The following is a 14,408-nucleotide window of genomic DNA, read 5'->3' on the forward strand; positions in this document are numbered from 1 at the left end:
ACAACCACAGCAGTCCCCACCTGCCCTCCTGGCTTCCATTTCTGTCTCCTCACCACCAATGCCACCATTACCAGCAATGCACCTCCAGCTGAAGTCTGTTCTCTTCCAGATACAGACCTTTTTGAAAATATAAATGAGAACATGCGTGCTCCTACTCAGCATTCTCACACTTGGAAAAAGTCTGGACTTCTCACCATGGCCAATAAGGCCCTATTGTTGTAATGTATTATTAATGCAACGTAATGTCTGGCTCCTCATTAATTCCCTGACCTGTTCTTCCCATGCTTCCCTCATGCTCTGCCACCCTGACTTTTCTCTTTTCCTCTAATAAACCAAACTTCATCCAATCCCAGTGCCTTCCCTCGTGTGGGTTGCTCACCTGCCAGTTCTTTCCATGGCTCACTCCTTCGCATAATTTACTTTACTGTTCCATATCACCTCAATAGAAAAACCTTCACTGACCATCCCACAGAAAATAGTCCTATCTCTGTCTCTATCCCCTTGTCTTCATTTTTTCATTAGCACGCATTTCTGTGTGAAACTATACAATTTATTTTACTGATTTTTTTCCCATTCATTTTTCCCACTAGAATGTAAGCTTCATAAGAGCGGAGTCTTTGCTTATCTTATTTATTATCCTATCGTCAGGGCCTGGAAGCACACGAGGTGCTCAATGAATATTTGTTGAACTAAAGAATGCATTTCATTTAACTCTTACAGTATCCACTGAGACAGAAACAATTTTTCTGATCTTATATGTGAGGAAATCGAGGCTCAGAAATGTTAGTTGACTTGGCCATGGTCACATTTCTAGGAAGTGTCAAAATCAAACCCAAATGTGTGATGTTAGAGGCCATAGTACTTTTTAATTTTTTATTTCAGTTTTATTTTTTAACTTTTCACTTTGAAATAATTTTAGACTTAACAAAAAAAAAGTTGCAAAAAAAGTACAAAGAGTTCCCTTGTACCCTTCGTTCAGCTTTACCAAATGATAACATCTTGCATAGCCATAGTACAATCATCAAAATCAGGAAGTCAGTATTGCTGTAGAGCTAGTAACCAATCTACAGATCTTATTCCTATTTCACCAGGTGTCCCATTCATAACCTTCTTCCAGTCCAGGATCCTATTCAGGATTACATGTTACATTTAGATGTCATGTCTCCTGAGTCTCTGCCATCACGGGACAAGTTTCAGTCTTTGTCTTTCACGTTCTGAACATCAGTATATAGTCTGTGCAGAATGCAGAGTGCTGGGCACATGCTAAGCTTTCCATTATAGGAAAATAAATAAATATCCCTTTTGAAAACAGCTCCTCATCTTCTGTTTGTGTTGATTAGCTTGGCCGACCTTGAAGTGTTCATAAAAAATAGAGAGAGCGGCTTGCTCAGGAAAGTTGAAAAAGGAGATTTCAAGGGATTGGTTGAAATTATGGGACACCTTGTGGCTCTTAAAGAACGGCAGAGCAGTACTGATGAGATGTTTGAGCCCTTAAAGCAAACTATTGAATTGCTGAAGACCTATGAACAGGAGTTGCCAGAAACCGTGTTTAAGCAGCTGGAGGTCAGTACATTTACATATTCTTAATAAAAGAAATAGAAGAAATGTTTTAGGATTTCAGCGTGGGGTGAGGTGCGTTAAAGTAAATGAAAAACAGCTTGATCCTGACTCAAGGTCCAAGTTTTGGAACTATAATGTGTAGCGTATGTGCAATGTCTAGCACATTCTGTAGACTCAATAATTATGGGAGAATGTAATACTGGAGATGTATGGGAGAATTAATACGAACGAAGATTTTTTTCCCTCCAGAATTAGAGATGAGCCAGCTTTTTGATTCAGAGAAAACAAGCAGGTCTGAGGGATATTAAGATGATTTAAAAGGAAATGTGGGCATAAAAGAAAATAACCAAGCACTCCTGAAGAATAAAAAAAGAGTGGAGGTTACTGGATCAGAGGTAGAGAGAGCAAGAGGGGTAGTGCTGGGTAACAGTTGAGAGAGCGGGTGACCAGGGAGATAAGTCAAGGAAGAGCAGGTGGAGGGGAAGTGGCAGAGAACGGGCAGATGACACCACCACATCAGGGTACAACCTTGCAGCATAGACAAAAGCATCTAGGTACTGTCCAGCTTCAGGACTGTGGGGGCAAGGGGGAACACCTTGTGGGTCTGACCACATTGAGGTGTCCTTTGCAGGAGTTGCCTGAGAAATGGAATAACGTAAAAAAGATGGCCATTACTGTGAGGCAGCAGGTGGCCCCGCTGCAGGCAAATGAAGTGACCCTCCTCCGCCAGAGGTGCATGGCCTTCGATGCTGAACAGCGGCAATTCTGGGAAAAATTCCACAAAGACGCCCCCTTCAGGTATGGACCAGGGTTACCCCTGCTGCCTCCTTTCCTTTAAACATTGCAATTTTTGAGTCATTGATGATTGCTGTGTTGAGTTTGTGTATTCTTTCAGCAGATAAAAACTAGGTAACGGTCTTCTCTTCCATTCAGGTCCTTTATTTAGAACTTGGTGGTAATGACTGCAGTCCTATCCTGACCTTATGAAACAACCAAAGATTGTACAAACACCATGCCTTTAAAAGAAAAATCTAGGAGCTTCTTGGGTCTCCGAGTTTATAAAGGGATTGCATGTGGCAAAATTACTAGGATGTTATTAAACCTTTAACATTCTAAGTTCTTTTGGTTTGAAAAGATGGACGATAGAATTTTAAAATAATGTTGGAAGTCATATTGGTAGCCTAAAGGAAGGATTTAGGTGTAGGTCTACTTCAGGGGGTTTTCTCTCTGCTTGGTAATGCCCAGACACCTTCCTACTTATTGTTACAGGACTTTACATAAATGAAGCAGCTGTAGGATGGGCAACACCATTCACATGAGCCCACCCTGCATGCACACTTGGGTTCCTTTCTCAGAGGCATCTTCCCTTGGTGGAGAAGTCTACCAGGGGGCTGCTTCTGGCTCACTGCTCAGCGCCAAGGGCTCTATCCAGGAGGACAAGCTGGTTCTCAATGGTCCTGTGGCTGCCAGTGTGCCAGCTGGGTTGGGTACCCTCCCCTTGCTCCAAATCCCTGATTTCTTTTCTGTTTCCCTGAGCTGGGTTTCTTGCTGGGTCTCCTCTGTAGCTTTGGGTAGACAGACTTGGAAATCTCCAAACTGGAGAACACCCTAGGTAAGGAGTGAAGAACATTTTCTTTATCAAAGTTACTTACCCACAGAAATATTAAAGCCATAAACCAAATCCAAAAAATGCAACTTTATTGGAAGAAAACGTAATGATTAAGTACATGGACTCTAGATTCAGGCTGTCTGGGGTCTAATTTCAGGTTTGCTACTTACACTCTGTGTCACAGCAAATCACTTACACCTTTGTGCGTCAGTTTTCTCATCTGTAAAGTGCAGGTAATAATAGCACCCACCTCATGAAGTTATTGTTAGGATTAAAGAGATAATTCTTGAAGGTATTTAGCATGGTGTCTGGCTCCCCAGTTACCAGCCATCCTGGTTTTCCTGGGACCGTTCTGATTTTAGCACTGAAAGTCTCCCGTCTAGGGAAGTCTCTCTGTTCCTGACAAACCAGGACGGCTAGTCACCCAACCTGGCACACAGTAAGGGCCTATTTTTATCATTCATTCATCAAACGTTTATTGAGGAGCTGCTGTCTTCCAAGCATTATACTTGGAGCTATAAAGAAGATGAGTGGGTTGAGAGGCAGAGAAAGCCAATTGTGCAAACTGAAGATAAGATGTAAATATATAAAACACATGACTCTAAAGTGGTGTGCTGCTATTTTAGCCACACATCAGAATCCCCTGGGGGATTTTCAAACTCCCAGTGTCCAGTCTGTCCCACAGACCAACTAAATTAGAATCTGTGGGGGTGAGACCCGTGCATTGATATTTTGTAAAGCTCCACGGACAACACCAATGTGTAGTCAAGTTTGAGAACCACTACCCTAAAGGGAAGTAACTGGTTTCCTTTTAAGCGATCATGCCAGGACGCTGACTCCAAATGAGTCTCTTTCCCTTTAGAATAATTGCATTAGGAGCCGTGCCCCTGTTCCAAAGAAACAACTGTTGATCAGATCATTCATGGGACTCCTCTGAGGGCTACTCTTTCAGAGTCTGAGGCTTATTCTTTTGACTCTCCTTTGGGCATGCAATTAAATTTTTGAAATTGACCACCCATCATGCAGAGCCAAACTGATGGGGAAGGTGGGGTCTCAAGGTAGGTACTTCTTAGTGTTCAACAACCACACCAAACGCAATAGCCATAAAAATAATGATGCTAATATCATTGCATCAACTGTCTGTTCAGGAAATTTCAAAAAAAGAATTTCAAAAATATTTGGGTAAATATCTTCCCAAAGGGACTTCTGAGACTACTTGAAAGTGTTGAAACAACACTGGTGTGCTTTTCTCTGTCTGTTAGAAGTCTGATATCCTTCTTTCATAGTTATATTGTGTGTGTATTAAAAAGTTGCTGAGGTTTTTTTTAATGTTATTTCTATTTGATAGCTGCATTAGTTTTTCTTTCTTCTGGCTGTGAGGATATCGCTACTCTTAGACGATTTTTCCAAATTTACATCTGTTAATTTGACGTGCAGATGAATCTTTGGAAAAGAATGCTTTGAAAAGAATTGCTCACAGCAGTGTGGGAAATCAAACATGACCGTAATTTTGATGTATATCTCTTCTTGTCAAGAAGCCATCAGGACTAGAGCAGAATGGATTTATTACCAAAGGGGATCTTAGTGGGCATCAACTCGTTTTTTATTTTCTTAATTTGGTGTGTATGAGTGTTTAAAAATTTTAGGTACTGTGTGTAGCAAATTAATTTAATTCGGTTCCCTCACTTTTAGATCATTGATGAATTTCTAAACTGCAGATCCTGGTACATTCCTCTGTGAATGCAAGTTTCTGTTCCTGATTAGATTACACAGGTTAAGCTCAACTTCTAATTTTCTTGTCTTTGAGGAGAAAAAAGAAAGTGAGTGTCTCATTAGACCCTTGCAGTGTGACAGGTGCTGTGTGAAGTCGGGTGCTTGGGTTGAGGTTCCTTCTTCATGTCCAAGTCAAATTTCACTTCCTCCTGCACTTCCAACTCTGAGCTATATTAGCATATTCGTAGCCGAGCTCTCACACTTCAGGGTAATTGACTAAATTATCATACTCAGATTCAAGGACTTTTCACAACTCTTAAAATTGGTGACTAATTCTCCCGCCTTGAATAAAATCAATGCTCCGCTCTTCTAGTGGCATTCTCTTGTTCTGTCTTCCTGACCTTGAGCAGAGTCTCAGAGTCTTCCTGACTTTAAGGAATGGTGCCATAATATACAATCTTCTTACCCACATCAAGACCAGGGTAATCCAGTGGTTGCTTAGCCAAAACAATCTATCCTTGTGATCCCATTAGTGTTTTTAGCTGGCAACCAATTCTGTGAATGGGTAGGAGAGCCTTCTTGAAGACCCCCTTCCATTGGGTGCTACCCTACATGACAACAAAAGAAAACAAGGCTTTCCAAATAGCCCAGTGCAGCAGACGTGAGAAAAGAAGGCTCTTGTCCTGTTTGCACAGTGTCTGCTGTCTCCTCAGTAGCTGGAGAAAAGAGCAGTACGTGTCATTAAATCTCCCAGGGGCATATTGATATCTTAAGACATGTCATTCCTTCATCTTGATCCTGTTCTTCTAGTTAATTGAATTCATTCATATGATTGAAGCTTCCACAGATTAGAGGAGGTTGTGGTCTCAACAGTGGAGTTAGCCAAAAATTGATGTAGGTGCTAGGATCTTGATATGGTACACATTCCCTGACCTCAGGGACTTACTTATAGCCTCAGGGACAATTTCAGAAATGAGTAATAAGACACTTACACTGGATACCATCTTTAGCTCCCACTGGGGAGGCAGTTCACACCCTCCCCGTAGAAGTTGGGGCTCGAGTCAATGACAAATAAGCGTTGTCTGGGGGGAAAAAAGGAGTGGAAAGTGAGGATATTCTGGGTAAAGAAGAAAATCTGAGAAACAGCTGGAGAACTGTGTGTGTGTCTGTCTGGCATGCAGACAGAAGTGTGAAGTGGGAGATGAGAACGGAGGGGTCCATTTGACCAGGCTTTGACCATGATCAGCCACGGAGAAGTATGAGCATGACAACAACACAATATAAATAACACTTTCTCGTGGCTGCAGAGAAGAGAATGGAGCATGACAGACTCAAGACTAGGTGCTGGGTTGGACAGTGGTTACCATGACCCAAGTGAGAAGTGGAAAGGCCTGAACTGAAGCAGTGACAGAGATAATGGAGAAGGGAAAATAGATTTGAGAGCAATTTAGGAGATATTTGGCAGGATTGATTTAATATGGGAGATGAGGGAGCGGAGTCTAGGCCAATTATCAAAATCAGGCATGTAGAGCTAGTAACCAATCTACAGATCTTATTCCAATTTCACCAGGTGTCCCATTCGTAACCTTCTTCCAGTCCAGGATCCTGTCCAGGATTACATGTTACATTTAGATGTCACGTCTCCCGAGTCCTCCCATCACGGGACAAGTTTCAGTCTTTGTCTTTCATATTCTGAACATCAGGGTATAGTCTATGCAGAACGCTTAGCAGAGTGCTGGGCACATGTTAAGCTTCCCATTATAGTTTGAACACATAGGTGGAAGGGGCTACTGTCCACTGTCCACTGACATGGGCGGGCACACAATGGTAAGGAAAGGGAATCACAAGTTCAGGGTTGGACACATTGAGTCTCATGATACCTGGGGGGATCAAGCAGAGTGTGCATATACAGACGGTGCTGAGCTTCACACTTACTGACAGCTAGCTTCCCAAGGATCAATTTAAGTCACTTATCTGTCTCCTGCTAGGCTCATGTCTGGTTCAGGCCTGAAGCAATCATTTCTTCAAGATCCCACGCACGAGCACCATGTTTCCATTTCTCTTAATTATAGTTTTATCCATCCAGACTTTCCATGCATTTCTCTTTTAAAATACTTTTTGGGGCCGACCCCGTGGCTCACTTGGGAGAGTGTGGCGCCACGGGTTTGGATCCTATATAGGGATGGCCGGTGCGCTCACTGGCTGAGCGCAGTGCGGGCGATACCAAGCCAAGGGTTGTGATCCCCTTACTGGTCCCAAAAAAGAAAAGAAAAAAAAAAAAACTTTTTGCATTATTATTACAATTTCAAAGACTCAGTATACCCTTTTCCCTCCTATTACATTCTTGTTCTTATACTATATCATTCCCCCAGGGTTGGAGGATGGTTTCAAGTTTATTAGGCATATGAATCAGGTCTATAAGTATCTTCACAATGTGCACTAAAGTTCTGAAATGGTAAGAGGGCTACCTGTCCTCATGTCTGGAGGTTCCTTCCACAGCTTTGGCCAAATGAGTTTTTGTGTGTGCTCAGCTGCAGGAAATGACTGACCATAAATTTAAACTATAAACAAAAATTATGACACAGGGTGAATGAAGTTTGGAATGGGTTTGACAAATGCTCACCTTTTAAATGTATCTGAGGAACCAACATTGATTTAAGGATGTTCATTTTTGCTGAGGAAAGAATGGCCAGCAAGATTATTTATTATCTTCTGTGTATACTCCAAATACTCTAATAACTCATACTTTACCTAATAAATTATTCCTGAATTATACTCCATTAACAAATTAAACAGGATGTGGGCTTTTAGAATTTGTCTGAATTTTATAGATCTTGTATCTATGCCAAAAGTCTAAGTTTACTCTTGTCAAGGAAAAGGAGAACCTGCATAAACTGACGATTAGTCTTTGTTAGTCTTTGGAAATGGGGAATAAGCAGAACCATGCATGCTCAGTGATCTTTCTTGCTGGGCTGCTTGTCGTGGGGTTGTTCCATTTCTTTCCTCTGGTTCTTCTTCTGCCGATCCTCCTCGGGGAGAAAGCACCTTGCCTACACAGACAGAGGGCCCTCTTCAGCTCTGAGAACTCCAACCTCGTGTTCTGTTCTGAAATATTTGGGAGCCAAAGAACAGCAAAGACATGCAAGTGACATTCAGTCTCGTTCTCTTAAGACGTAAACCTACACCCACAGCACATGAGCCAAAAATGATGTAGAGATGGAGCAAGTGGGAATCAGACATAACCAGCATCAAAGTTAATGTGACACTAATTTAATGGTGTGTATAACGGTTATTGTGTTGCATAGTAATTAGGCTTAAGTGGTAAGCAGTTCAGGTAAATGACTTTAATTAAGATCACTTTCCATCCATCAAGTCAAGTATTTCTAAAGACAACTGAGAGAAGGGACAGTTCAAGGCAAGGAGTTTGTATGTCATTCTGTTCCCTTTTCCCTTCCCTCCACACCCCACTACCAACAAGCACACACAGGTGGAAACACACACATTGTAGACAGGAGGAAATGGCTATCATCTAGTCACTCATTTCCTGCCAACTTTCCTCCTAATACTGAGCCCCAGGATGTCTTGTTCTGATTTTAGAAAAACATACTATTCTCCCTAAAGTTATGATGTCCCCCACATCTGGTCCTCCAAGCACACAGGAACAAGGAAACCTCGGCTTGGGAATTGGAGGAAAGATAAAGGGGGATTAGAGAAGGAAAATGAGCAATTTCTTGAACACAGTGGGTGTTCCTGACCGAGGAAATGCTGTCTAACAAGGTAGATTCCTTTGCAGGAGGGGTTCTTATGGTGGGGGCAGGGCTGTGCCAGGAATGCATTTCTCAAAGGTAGCACTGCAAAGTCTGTTATCACTTATGAGGAGTGGGAACAGTCTCCAAATAGGCATGTACCTTAAGCACTGGAGAGACGAGGATAAGGAAGCATGAACTAAAACCGTAAAACGAGATATAGTGATGACAGGAGTCAAGTGCAGAACTAGAAGCTGTCCCAGGACACAGAAGGAGGGAGCAGGCCAGAGAAGGGTGAAATTTATCAGAAGAGGGAGATGAGGAGCAGCTTGGAGGAGGAACTTAGGAACATCAGAAGCCTGACTTGAAGCACACAGAGAAGGAAAGCAGCCAAACTATGTGAGGAGACATCAAAACATTAGCAGAAAAACGCAATTAAAAAATAAAAAATGTAAACTTTATTTCTCAACACAATTTACATCAAGTTCGAGACACTTTTGTAAGCAATGATACCAGCCATTTAGTCCATCCCTAGAGAACTGAGGGTCCTGGGAATTTAACCATGTCAACATGGTCTTTTTTACATCTTTTTTACATTATTAACTGAAAAAAGAAAGGTGCCCTTTTGAAGATTTTTTTAAATTAAGAAACAAAAAGAAGTCAGAAAGAGCCAAATCAGGACTGTAAGGTGGATATCTAATGATTTCCCATTGAAACTCTCATCAAAAACTGCCCTTGTTGATGAGAGGAATGAGCAGGAGCATTGTTGTGGTCAAGAAGGATTCTCTGGTGAAGATTTTCCAGGTGTTTTTCTGCTAAAGCTTTGGCTGACTTTCTCAAAACACTATCATAATAAGCAGATGTTAATAATAAACCCTCCAGAAAGTCAACAAGCAGAGTGACTTCAAGTTCCCAAAAAACTTGCCATGACCTTTGCTCTTGACCAGTCTGCTTTTGCTTTGACTGGACCACTCCCACCTCTTGGTAGCCATCACTTTGATTGTTCATTGACTTCGGGATTGTACTAATAAAGCCATGTGTCATCTCCTGTTACAATTCTTCAAAGAAAGTTTTCAGGATCCTGATCCCACTTGTTTAAAATTTCCATTGAAAGCTCTGCTCTTGTTTGCAGCTGATCTGGGCACAACAGTTTTGACATCCATCAAGTGGAAAATTTGCTCAGCTATAAATTTTTAATCAGAATTGTGTGAACTGAGCCAGTTGAGATGTCTGCTGTGTTAGCTATTGTTTCTGCTGTTAATTGCTGTTCCTGTTCAATTAGAGCACAAACAAGATTTACTTTTTTCTAGCAAATGGATATGGATGGTCTGCTGCTTCAGGCTTCCTCTTCAAAATCATCTTGTCCTTTCTTAAAACAAGTTATCCATTTGTAAATGGGTAATTTCTTTGGGGCACCATCCCCATAAACTTTGCATAAAGCATCAGTGATTTCAACATTCTTCCACCAAGCTTCACCATCAACTCGATGTTTGCTCTTGCTTCAACATCAGCAGAATTCGTATTTGCTGTGATAGGGGTTCTTTTCAAACTGATGTTTGATCCTTTTTTTTTTTTTATTGAAACATAATTGATTATACATTTTTGTGGCAGTGTCTTATCCTTCTTAATGTCTCAAACTAGATCCTGTTCAGACATGTTATAACAAGGTAGTATGAGTTTATTTTGATGCAAAAAAAAACCTTTTGAAATCCATGCACAGTTTTTTCATAATACATATTTTCCATGAACTTATTGAAGACCACTCCACTTCCTGGAGGAAATGTTGGGCTGACAAAAGAAGTATAGGATCTTGGCGGGAGCTTTGCACTCAGTCTTCATGCACACTAACAGTGGTTCTCTAACTTGGAGCACCATTGCCTGAAGCTGCTTTGGGCCACTAGTGTGAACTTCACCAAGGAGGACCCCCCCCCCCCCCCCCCCGTGCATGAGAATCACCTGGGGAGTTTGGAAAGTGCTGTAGCCTGGGTCCCACACCCAGTGATTCTGATTTAATTGGTCTGGAGAGCAGTCTGGGCACAGGGATCTTTTAAAGCTTTCGGATGATCCTAACATGCAGCCAAGGCTGAGAGCCACTGCCCTGGAGGAGCAATGAGTCAGGGTTGGATTCTACGTGCCAGCTCTCTCACTTGAAGACCGCTTATCACCAGTTTCCTGGCAGAGGCTTTCCAGCTTTTGCAGTAATATGACGGTGCTCTTTTGTGTGAAGTGGTTTTCTAGAGGCCAACACTCAACGAAGGGCAAAGTCTAAAGGGACTTGAATAAGAGGTATTCCCCTACACATGGGTGGGGAAGTTGGGGCAGGTGCAGGATGAGAGGAGTATTTTGTTACTTTCTTAGATATGAAGAAAAGATCCAAGTATGATGTTCCTCTTGAACCGCCCTTCTTCCAATTGTCATGCTCACCTCACTCCAAACTATCCTGAGAGTTTTTTCTTCCCAGGATTAAAGGCTTGGGTGAAAGCACTGCTCTTTCCTGGAATACTAAGTATTTACAGACTTCAGCCATTACCTTAGTGATTCTAGGAAATGAGTCCCTGTGTGCTGTACTAACAAAGGGAATACATTATATTTTGTAGGTTTGACAGCATTAATCCTCATCAGATGCTGGACACCAGGCACACTGAGATCCAGCAGATGGAATCCACCTTGGCCTCCATTTCTGAGTCTGCCAGCTTGTTTGAGGTCAATGTTCCCGACTACAAGCAGCTGAAGCAGTGCAGGAGAGAGGTCTGCCAGCTGAAGGAGCTCTGGGACACCATTGGAATGGTGACCTCCAGTATCCATGCCTGGGAGGACACCCCATGGAGAGATATCGATGTGGAAGCCATGAACTTGGAGTGCAAACAGTTTGCCCGGCACATCCGGAACCTCGACAAGGACGTCAGGGCCTGGGATGCATTCACAGGCCTGGAAAGTACGATCTTGAACACCCTGACCTCCCTGAGAGCAGTGGCTGAGCTGCAGAATCCAGCCATCCGGGAGCGGCACTGGAGGCAGCTGATGCAGGCCACGGGTGTGAGCTTCACCATGGACAAGGACACCACCTTGGCACAACTCCTGCGGCTCCAGCTGCACCACTTTGAGGACGAGGTCCGGGGCATTGTGGACAAAGCTGTGAAAGAGATGAGCATGGAGAAGACCTTGAAGGAGCTGCAGACCACGTGGGCCAGCATGGAGTTCCAGTATGAGCCTCACCCTCAGACCAGCGTCCCTTTGCTGCGGTCTGACGAGGACCTCATCGAAGTTCTGGAGGATAATCAAGTCCAGCTTCAGAACCTGATGATGTCCAAGTGTGTTGCTTTCTTCCTGGAGGAAGTGTCAGACTGGCAGAAGAAGCTGTCCACAGCTGATGCTGTCATCTCCATCTGGTTTGAGGTGCAGCGCACATGGTCCCACCTGGAAAGGATATTCATTGGATCTGAAGATATCCGGGCTCAGCTACCCCAGGTACTGCTCATGAAATCCTGCTCTTTCCACTCTCTGACCCAGGTCAAGGGAAGATCAACCAGCTCCTGCATTGTCTAGACTCCTTCCTTTTCCACCTCCCTGACTTGGCTTCACTTAAGGGCACCTTCCACAAACACTGACCTTCCCCACCACCAGAATCAGGCACAAGAAAAGAGAGAAGGTGAAATGCATACCAACCAGATTGTCCTTAGATGGGTACAAAAAAGAAAGGAGAATCTGATTTTTTTTTTTAATTGTACACAAGTAGGGGAGATTGAAAATATTAGCTACTGCAGTTTGGAATAAGATCTTCGTGGGTTGCTCCACAGATCATTAAGATGCAGGTATCAACTGGAAGGGAGCCTTGTTTCCAGGCAAATTCTAGTTTCTTTTCAGCAGCAAGCAATTCTGTGAACCTCTGGCCTGTGCCAGCACACTAAATACCAGTTCTCAGCTAAATACTGAACAATGGATTTCCCTAAAATATGTGTTGTTCTCATTACCTTCCCTATGTTTGATTGCCCCTTCTGATTAGTCCTAATTAACGTGCTATTAACTAACCTCTCTCTCAATACACTAACTCATTTAAAAAATTTTTTTCCAGACTTCTTCTGTGTCCCTTCAGTACAGCAAGTTCTTTGCCTACAAATTAGTTTGGTCACAAAATGTCACAGGTTGTCCAGAACTTGTTTAAAAATTAAAGCACATTTCATCAAGACATTATACTTTTCTAGCTCATCCCACAAAAGCATATTTAATGTGCTATGGCAGATTAAAGGTTATATATTCGCAATGAAAAATGATAGAAAACAATTCTGCTAGAGCAGTTGTAATTAAACCAAACTGAGTAAGCCAGGCTTTATTTATCTCAAATGCTAGTGACTAAAGAAAAGCAAGCTTAATTAGAAGGCAACAAGGACATGGGTGAAGCCTTTTGTAGCAACTTTAAAGGGAACTTTTGAGAATTTTTGATTGAAAATATTAAAGAATTAGTATCATTAGCAGTGCCACAGGTTTGTGGACAAAATATGTAAGTACATTTATTTTCTTTGTATTAGCATATAAAAGAAGCCATTTCAAAACATAAAATAATCAGTCATAATAGCCTAACTAGTAACTGTTTTCATTCATTATGATATTTCCCAACTTTGGTCACATGTACACATATTTTCATAATTGATCTCAGTGTAATGACAATGTGCTATTCAGCGCTTTTCATTTGAACATTTATGCCAAGTATTTTCAATACTTCTATACCTTTGACACTGTTTTATTTATTTATTTATTTATATTGACATATAATTATAATTGTACATATTTATAGGGTACAAGGTGATGCTTCTATTCATGCATTTATTGTGTAATGATCAAATCATGGTAATTAGCTTATTCATTACCTTAAACATTTTTCCTTCCTTTGTTGTGAGAACATTCAAAATCTTCTTTTCTAGCTCCTTGAAATATACAATGGATCTTGTTAACTTTACTGTGGTAACTTCACTCTGGTAACTTTACTGTGCAATAGACCACCAGAACTTATACCTCCCATCTCACTATAACATTTTGCCTATGGACCAACCTCTCTCCGTCTTTCTCTCCCCAGTCTCTGATAACCACTATTCTTTTATTTTTTTTAATTTATTTTTGATTGATTGTGCATATCTGTGGAGTATAGCATTGAATATCAATACCTGTGTGCAAAACGTGATGCTCAAGTCAGGATAATTAGTATATTCAGCATTACACAATGTAATCAATTTTTGTGGCCCTTTACCAATTCCTCCCTTATTCCACCTTTCCCACCTCTGGTAACCTCAGTTCTGTTCTCTCCTTTTGAAAGTTCAACATATTATTGTGATTCTTTTCCTTTCTCTCTCTCTCTCTCTCTCTCTCTCTTTTCTTTCCCACTTATAAATGAGGACATGTAGTATTTCTCTTTCTATACCTGGCTTATTTTACTTAACGTAATGACATAATGTTCTCTAAGTTCATCCATGTTGCTGCAAATGGCAGTATTCCATTCATTTCTCTGGCAGAATAGTATTCCATTGTGTATATATAGTACATTTTCCTTATCCAGTCATTTGACGATGGATACTTATGGTAACCACTATTCTACTCTCAACTTCTGACTTTGAGACAACTTTGATGAGCCTCGAGGACATTATATTGCTTGAAATAAGCAAGGCACAGAAAGAGAAATATCTCATGATCTCACTCATGTGTGGAATCTAAAAAATATTGATTATTTTATTTTTAATTGGAGAAAAATATCTCATTGAGGAATCATAATTTACTTTACCCACTCATCT

General features: G+C 41.5%; 1 protein-coding gene across 1 annotated transcript in view; it reads left to right on the forward strand.

Moving 5' to 3' along the window:
• Positions 1-14,408, forward strand: part of DNAH9 (dynein axonemal heavy chain 9) — a 372,221-nt gene that overhangs the window by 84,599 nt on the left and 273,214 nt on the right. The window contains exons 18-20 of the mRNA XM_063109557.1: positions 1,341-1,563; positions 2,192-2,358; positions 11,226-12,096. Coding sequence (XP_062965627.1) covers positions 1,341-1,563; positions 2,192-2,358; positions 11,226-12,096 — 1,261 coding nt within the window. The remainder of the gene's footprint in view (positions 1-1,340; positions 1,564-2,191; positions 2,359-11,225; positions 12,097-14,408) is intronic.

Source organism: Cynocephalus volans, chromosome 10, assembly GCF_027409185.1.
Source record: "Cynocephalus volans isolate mCynVol1 chromosome 10, mCynVol1.pri, whole genome shotgun sequence".
Classification (NCBI taxonomy): Eukaryota; Metazoa; Chordata; class Mammalia; order Dermoptera; family Cynocephalidae; genus Cynocephalus; species Cynocephalus volans.